General features: G+C 42.9%; 1 protein-coding gene across 1 annotated transcript; it reads left to right on the forward strand.

Moving 5' to 3' along the window:
• Nucleotides 1-1,172: 1,172 nt before the first annotated feature.
• On the forward strand, nucleotides 1,173-1,619 carry LOC120068882 (Ribosomal protein S7p/S5e family protein). The gene is given in 1 exon segment (XM_039020531.2): nucleotides 1,173-1,619. A coding segment is annotated over 1 exon segment (447 nt).
• The last annotated feature ends 7,401 nt before the right edge of the window (nucleotides 1,620-9,020 follow it).

The raw sequence follows: 9,020 nt of genomic DNA on the forward strand, positions 1-9,020 counted from the left end.
GGTCCAAAGGACACGTGGGAGCGAGCCGGATTTGGAAATGAAAATGAAAGAGAAAGCAACTCAATTACATCGTTCCTCTCCCTATGGTCGAGCTCAATTACATCGAGCCTCTCCTTTCAGTCGAGCAGAATGTTCTGAGTTTAGGTCTAATGGTATCATTGTTTATCACAACTGGTAAGCTGCCACCAGGATTGTGAGAATCTACTGTGTGTAAAAGGACCAACGATGATTTATAGGGTATCTTTCCCTATTTGGAGGAGGAGCATAAGAAGTTTTTTGGGAAGTTTAATCAATAGGCCCGAAGAGGTGTGTATTTTGTATTTGAATATGAATTCATTTTTAGAAAATGTCGTGAAGCTTCTGCCCGGGGGGTCTCGATAGGCTTCGGTGAGGTTCCTCTTTTCGGTCTGTGTCGCTCTTCTTTTTGAGGGGATGAGTGCCATAACCTATTTAGTTTACACCTACGAGAGGTCGTTCCAAGTCCACTAGGGGCGCCTTAATTTTATCCAAAACCCCAACTATAAATGGGGGCTCGTTTGCTCCAAAATACACGTTGGGCACGATGGCACAACGTTATACTTCTCCCCCCGGGAAGGGAGGGAAGGTACAGCAGGGGGCATCGCGTCGTGTTGTACCCCTTCGGTAAAAAGCCAGGTTGAGGTTGAGGTTGATCCAAGCACATTGCTCCATGGAATGGGAATGGAGAACGTGTTTCTTCTTGTTCCCCCATTTTTCGTTTTTTTGCTGTTAACTCTCAGTTTGCTTCTAGCTCTCCAAGTAATCCTTTGTTTGACTCTACGGGGAACTAGGGAGAGAAAAAGGCAGCAGGAAGATATTTTCAAACTTAATAAGCAGCTAAAAAATGAGGGGGAAAAAACGCTTGAATGAGGAATAGAAAAGAAGGAAAGGTTGGTTCGAAGACCCGTTGGTCAAAGGAAAGAGGAGGTCCTGATGGCCGGGACGGAGTCGTATGATAGGAGAGTGTATACTCTTGAACTCTGGGAGCGAGACCCTAAAAAAAGTTCAAGAAGCTATGAAGAGTGGTAAACTCTTAAAAGAAAGATGGAAAGAGAGGAGTTGCTGATAAAGATGGACAGTCACGATTGCGTAATATCAATTTATCGGCCTCGTCATCGAAAGCGGCTTCCAATTGCTCGGAAATTCTAAGCTATATGGGGGGCTTGGATGGTGAGCAAAAATAATTGATCAAGAAGTTGGTCAACTTTCGCATGAAAGAAGGTAAAAGAACGAGAGTTCGTGCTATTGTTTATCAAACTTTTCATCGCCCAAATCAAACTGAACGCGGTGTAATCAAACTTATGGTTGACGCCATAGAGAATATAAAGCCCATATGCGAAGTCGAAAAAGTAGGAATAGCAGGTACTATTTATGATGTCCCTGGGATTGTAGCCAAGGATCGTCAACAAACCTTAGCTATTCGTTGGATCCTTGAAGCAGCTTTCAAACGACGTATAAGCTACAGGATAAGCTTAGAGAAATGTTCATTTGTTGAGATACTGGATGCTTACCGCAAGAGGGGAATTGCACGTAAGAAAAGGGAGAATCTTCATAGACTGGCTTCCACCAATCGAAGTTTCGCGCATTTCAGATGGTGGTAAAGTAAAGTGAGACCACATAAAGAGCTCTTCCTCATTCAGTCAGATTATTTAGTAAGATATAGTTTGACCCTTTTTCTTTTTCTTTTCATCTTCATATAGAAAGCCAGCCTTCCTCATACTCCTCTCTTCATTCATTGAGTTGGAGGAATCCATAGGAGGCCCGCCTGTTATGCATTGCATGAAAGAACCTTTCTTTGTATGACTTCTCTTTTGCCTCAGGTCGAATGAATACGAAAGAGAGATCAATAAAAAAATAGGCCATGAATGAAAAAGTAGTGGGCCTTTCACCCTCTTTCTAGTGACTCGGGGAGCTGATCTGATAAATGCACTTCAAATGGAGGGAAGCTAGGTTTCCCATGTTGGTATGGCCGGGCATAAAAGATTTTTAAGTTAGGTAAAAAAGAAGAGGTAGAGAGAGAGAACATAACAGAACCGATAGCCCCGAATTATGTCGGAAAAGGAAAGAGAAAGAAAAGTAAGGGCTCTCTCCGCATACCTCTCATTTGGATGGAAAAAAGGCTATGAAGGTTTGCATCTTTCCTCACTTGAGTAGAAAGCTTTGATTTGAAGAAAGGAGGATATCCTGAGCCAAGCATAAGCAGTAAGTAGGTCGATCAGAGTCATGAAGTTGATCAAGAAAGAAGGCCGAAAGCTAGGCAGTAAAGCTCACGTTGTCGACACCTCTTGTCCACTGTGAGTGATTTCTCATATGTGTAAAGGCGGGTAGACCGTCTCATCTCTTTCCTCAAAGTGGTGGATCGAACTTCAATCATGTCACGAGAGTGGATTTAGTTGGTTTCCTCGGTCATTCTGCGAACCTGACAGCTATCACTTACTAGTCAATGAAAGTGGGGTCAGTTTCAGTCTTCTTCGGAGCTTTCAAGTCAAAGAGTGTCATGTACTTGCTTATGGAATTATTGCTTCAAAGAATCATCCTCAAGAATTACAACATTGGCTTCTTGCATATCAAAGGCTCCGACCTTTATCAAACCAAAAGAACAATCTAATGATTGACAGCTTGCATTAGTGTTTAAGCTTGTTCCCTGGAGTTTGATTCCCAAGAAAGAGGGAAATGGTTGTGATTCAATATGAAAAGGTCAGCACTCACTCTTTAGAAAATATCGAGATGCATGTAATAATCAAGGTTTTGATTCCAGATTCAGATTGGGGAGACAACTTCTTCAAGGCTTTGACTTACATTCTGAGGAAGACTTTCCCAGCAACAGAAGAAAAGATTGCGAGGTACTTCTACCGCATCAAAAAGTTACCTTCGAGCTCAGCTTTGTAGGTGGGTTCTCCTCTATTTTCGGGTTGCTAAACTTGGATGGGTCTAAGCATGGGAAATGAGCCATGCAAGAGACCGTTAAGCAGAGCCTTGTCGAAACATCGGGTTGCCTAAATTTTCGGATGATGCTATGCGGGGTCGATGCTTGCATATGCGCAGAGCAGCTATGCGTTGGATATGTTGGCTTATCGAGTTGATTGCTTTTTTGGTATGAGGGCTCAGTAAGACTTGGGCATGACAAGAGTGTCAGCCAAGTTCGTTGGCATTACATGTCTTAGCGCAGGAAGAGATGCCTTGCGCTGCGTGGAACCATCTTCCTTTATTCATGTGGCAGAAGCTAGAGACAAAAGATAAGGCCAGCACAATAGATGTCTTTACGGGACGAGCGTGTTTGAGACTTAGTCAAAGATCCTTGTCTCCCAGGTTGGGGCTGGTGCTATGCGGATGAATGGTGAGCCTGAATTTCCTCTCATAGCAGCCTGTGCTATACCCATATCTCGATGGTCTCCAACTTATAGCTCAGTTGAGTTCAGTAGTTGCTCAGACGAAAGTCAGCCTTCTAGAAGGCATCTCATTTCCTGGTATAGTTTATCTCAAGTATGGAATTCTCTCCACTTGCACGCTTACTAGATAGGCTAGCTTTGGTGCTTTTAGTGCTCTACTTGCAAACAAAAAGAGGAGGGACTTTTTCTTGCCTGCTTCTGGCGATTTATCTCTTCACGAATCGTCAGCTCTAGTCTAGACTTTCCCACCCAAGGAAGTTCTTGGAAAGCCTTTAGAGCGGGCATCACAAACTCTTTCTTTTAGTCGGGCAAGGATGAACATTTTATGCTGTAGCTGTTTTTGGCTTTTTTTTTCTTTGGTCATTTCCGGTAACCTAGTCGATCTACTTCACCTTTTCCAGAAAGGAGTTTCGAAGGGCGGTAACCTTAGCCCAGAACTCGATCTACGGTCCCCTCAAGGTTAGGGGCACTCAAAAGCGCCATTGCCAATAGTGCAATCTATGGTGTCTCCAAGGCATCCCGCCCCCTTCCAAGTGATTCAAATCAAATAAGGCAAGTAAGAATCACCAACCAAATCGGAAACTCAATCCTAAACTTCGGAGTAGAAGATAGCAGAAGGCGATTTTTCTGGATGTTAGCAAACGGGCATGAGAAGGAGCATCGTCCCTGCAGGAGATCCTTTACTAAAACCCTGGAAAGCCACCTCTTCCTCGTTTTTCTTTTTTGTCTAAGGCTCTTTTGGAGTGGAATGAATTCACTAATGTGCACAGAGTTTAGATGAAATCTGGTTTGACTTTAGGGCTGCTGTCTCTCATGCCACTGCAGAATTGAGGGTTTGCAACAACTTTGACAAATTTCTGCAAGAGTTGGCAGATCATCCACTCTTCCCTGAAGCAAAGCAGGTTAACATTGAAAAGTGGCATCAAATGCCTAGGTTTGTAGAAAAAAAATGAATTAGAGCGTGTTCTATGGCGTGCTTTTTTTTTTTACCAGCCTTGGGTTGAAAAAAAAAAAGAGTACACAAGCCTTAAACTCTTTAGTGTATATATTAATTTCTACAACCTACCTGCAGTTATCTTTTTCCGGTATATGCTCACTTCAATTCTGTCTTTTCTATGGATGCTAATCACTTATACTAGGGTAGTGGCACATTAGGTAACTTCACAACATTACTTAATGAAAATCTCAGCATATGTCGTTCTCTTGCAGTATATCTTTGTATATCCTTTTGTTGATACATTCCACCTTTCGGACAAAGACCTCTCATGGTAGGAGTTAGTATAAACCTGATTGCATTCATAAATAGAAAGGAGTAGTTTCATTGTATATAATCGCATATCATGTTCCTAGGTAAATTACCTAAAATCTCATATTTCAGTCCCATGTTCGGTGGAGTGAAAACTTTACTGCAAAAAAGCTTCGACGAAGAAGAAACAACATTGGTTCTTAAAAGAAAAGGTGCATCAAACATTGCATCGTTGTCTACTCACGAGCAAGTCAGGGACAGGTTCCAGTCACTCTTTCGATGCCATGCCAATGTGGTGGCACGAGAACCACTGAATGGGGGCAGTTTTCATCTCATCGTTGGCGTATGGAATACAAGTGCATCCAAGCACAGTGCAACCAAGAGGGTCCAAGATTACTTCATCGAATGGGCTGTTTAGAGAGTAATAGAATGTTGGGTTAGCTCTACCTTGTTGTGATAGGGGGTGAGAGGAATTTCTTCAGAAATGTCTTAGTTGGTTGAGGGGACTTTTGAAGAAGAATCATGAGACTTCCTGACCCGAGGCTGGTGCTTATAGTAAACCTTTACAGATACTAGAAGTAAACCTGCAAGTAGTCTTTATTAAGCTGTAAGCCCTAAAGCTCGAGATTGGTTGCTTAAGGTGCTAGTTTTGTAGCAAGAGCTAGTCATTCCCCACGCTGTAGTAGCTTGAAAGGTAGAAAGAGGATAGATAGTAAACAACCTTGTTGTAGGATAAGCAGTATATCTTGTCTTCGGCTTAGCCTATAACCCTATAATCCTTGGCGCCCTGTCTTGTAGACGAATTCCCTTCTGTTCCTGTTGCGCTTTCTAGTAGGTTACCGGGTCAAGGCGTTGTTATTCTTCTTTCGTGCTAGCCCTTGACTTTGACCTTGTGAAACTCTCTTATCTTATTGAGATTAAAGGCTCTATTCTGGCTACTGCTAAAAGAGATGGTACAACTGCTTTGACTCTGTCTTCCTTAGCAAATGAAGCATTCAAGCCCTTAATTGAGGAATTTTGCCCTCAATCAATAGCTGGGAATATCCCTAGGCCAACAATCGATCTTGAGGCAGGGAAAGCGAACCTAGCAACCCTTAGACAAACGAGCTCTAGTACTTGATATCCCTCAACAACCCGAAATGCTCTGGTTTGTTGACTTTCCAGTATGCGCCCAGAGGAAAGGTAGTTAGCTAGTTTACTATGTTGAGATGGCACTCTAAAGAAGAGGAAGTTGACTAGGGAAGGGTTCGTTCTTTAGCGCTCATAAACGGGCGAGATGGAAATTCTTTTTCTTCTATTTATATAGAGTACTGAAAAGAAGGACTACCTCTGCCTGACAACCCCAAGTATGGAAATGTGCTAAACTTGCTTTCCTTTCTCATTACCTTGGATTATCGGTTGAGACTTTCCAACATCCGTCAAACTCTTGGTCTATTCCTTAGTTCCATTTCCTTCTAACCCTGTCCCTTTGAGTAGTGCTTGACGATAGAAGCAAACAAGTTGGCTATGATAGATTGGGCATGTTCTCGCTTACGACTTGGGAGAGTCTAGAACATTCCCTCATGATGGAACGGCTACCTTCTTTGTGCTGTCTACTCAAGGAAAGAGCGGGATACTTAGCTGAAAGGGTGAACAAGGTCGAGCGCGTTCAAACGTTGCTCCAGAGTACCCTCTTGGGCAGCAGTCGAAGAATAGCTAGTGTGCCCTTGGCAATTTCGCTTTCAATGTGCTAGCTCGACTTCCTGTCCAGTCTGCCTTTGAAGCCTAGTTCCCATTTCCTTTGTGTAAGTTCAATTCCTTTTGAATCACTTTTCTAGTAATCGGTAATGTAATAAAGGCAATCGACGAGGGATATTCAAAGTATCTAGGAAGAAAGGACGAGAGGTTATTCTAGCAGCGGATACGTTCTAAACCGATTCTTTCACTATTCTATCACCCTCGGTTCATTTCACTCCCTAAAGGCGGATTAAGACTAAGGCTACTCTCGGGAGGCAAGGAAAGAGATATTCAATCAACCAAGTAAAGAACCACTACCACAGTCTTCACCAAGACAACATGAAGGAAGAGAGTCAAGGGTAAGGTAAGAGCTGCTCTTGACTCTCTCAGTTAGAAGAATGTCATTTTGCTAGGAAGACGATCTGACGTAGAGGCTTTTCGACCAGTTACTGTCCGAGCAAGGAGAATAGTCTAAGAAGACTCAAATGCCAGAAGAGGTTTCAAAGTTAAGAAAGGTAAAGATTCATCCCCGGTTCTTGTTCGAGAATCCGCAGCAATAGATGAGACTGATGGGATTGAGCTTTCCTTTTTGGAAGCTTGCTCTGGTCTGGTAGTAGTGAGTGTAGCTTACTTTCCGTAGTGTGCTATTGATCTCAATCTCTGGTAAGCCTTAGGGAAGCTAGAACTTCTCCAACTAGAAAAAGCTGTGTAGGCTTAGTTTGATTCTATAACTTAAAGGGTTTATCCTTATTTCGTATTTTGACAAAGCAGCCTCTTAACACCGACGCTTGTTATGGCCCCAACTGGAAGAATGTTGTAAGAGAAGTGAGCTCGTCTTTATCCACAACAAAAGGCACTCGAATGAATTTCTCTTTGCTCTCATATTCCTGAACCGTCATCTGACCCATTTTAGGACCAGTTCTTTATCTTCTCTGCCTCTTCTTATACTAATGATGTTCCCAAGGTTCGTCGATTAGCGTATTTTCACACTTTTGAGTGAGATATAATAGTTTATCCTTAGCAGGGAATACCTTTCTATACAAATAGAAGAATCCACCAGGAAGAAAAAGACTGGAAAAAAAGTGCTTTATGCTATTCCACTTGTGTGACTTAGATACCCTTTCTTTATGGTATCAGTCATGCTATTTGAATAGCCTTCAATCATCATAGCCTCTCCACCGGTTCTGAAGACTCCTTCGGTATCAATGTGCTCCAATGAAAGAGATAAGACCCTTTCCTGAACCAGAATCGAGCACAAAACGCCGAGGTAGAAAGTCGAAAGCGAGCTCTTTTCGCATATACGCATTCTCGAAGCCCAATTAGCTCACGGACAGCTTCCTCAACCCTGGCGAGTACAAGAGCTTGGTAAGAAAGAGTGTAGAATGAGAAATACATTCGATTATGACAACATTCGCAACTACCAAAGTGCACTAAACCTAGTAGAGATCTTCGACCTAACGATAATGGAACTTCAAGCCCATTTAAGAAATCCGCTTTGTACCTTATTGTTGACCGAACCGGATGCACGCCAGGCCAAAATTCTTTCTCAGTCACCCTTTGACGAAAGGATCATAAGATCCAAAGTTTACGACTTTATCGAAGTTCTACACGTTTTCATTTTCAAAAGCTTCTGTTAGATTCTTTCCTACGGTACTTTATTCAGGATGTGCAACAATACCGTCATCTCTCAGCCGTGTATAGAGAATTCCTTGATCATTTCCTTGGCGGATAACACAAATGAAATCGCTTCCCTGACCGCCCATCTTATGAGTCCATTCTTGTCGCAGTTGTTGGTTTGTTGTACTATTCTGTACCTCTCTCGATTGATAGAAAGACGTTCGGGAGCTGGAAGGGCCTATCGCGAGGGAACTTTCCTTTTCACGGTAGGCGAAGGTAAAGGGGGAGCAGCGTATGTCCATGGTGATCAAGGAAGAGCGACTTCTTCTTTAAAAGAGGTTGGTTTTCTCGTTTTCGTTAAAGAAAAAATAGGAGCTCTTGGTTTGGCCGATGTCGATTCTTGTGGAAATGCGACTCGACTCAAGATGAGGATTCCGCTTTTCATAATGCTGCTATGAGCCAAAAGAGCTGGTAAGTTATCTCGCTAAACGAAAGGAAAAAGCACGTATGGGTTGCCCTTGTTGCAAGGGGCGGGGGCTAGCAAAAGAAGGTTAGTCCTCTTCAGGACCGGTTGCTTCTGATTTTGGTTTATACGTTTGGAGAAACCTGCTAAGCCCGCCTTTCTTACCCAGTGTGATTTAATCTTTCAGCTCAAACTTTCCTATCGTCCGACGAAAAAGGTAAGAATACAACTACCTTTTCCTTTTCTTGCCCGAGCCAAGGGATCATTCTGTTTCTACCAAACGCGCACTATTAGTTTAGTTGCCGTAATCGAATGTATTTCTCATTTCGTGTTAGCTCCTCCAAGAGCTTCCTGGTCTGTAGTAGACGAAACCTTGGACTTCTATTGGACTTATAGCATTACCTGGTGAGCTCGCCATTGAGGGTTGGCCTTACAGGAGATCGAGAGCCTTTCTTTCCCTGCCTGGTATGCTTTCCCACTTATCGCGTAACTAGCCAAAGAGAGAGGGAGAGGGGCCGCTCTCTTTTCTTTTCTGCATCAATCCTCATCCACCACCTATTTGACTTTTTTT

The sequence above is a fragment of the Benincasa hispida genome, chromosome 11, assembly GCF_027475165.1.
Source record: "Benincasa hispida cultivar pf3 chromosome 11, pf3_genome.v1.1, whole genome shotgun sequence".
Lineage (NCBI taxonomy): Eukaryota > Viridiplantae > Streptophyta > Magnoliopsida > Cucurbitales > Cucurbitaceae > Benincasa > Benincasa hispida.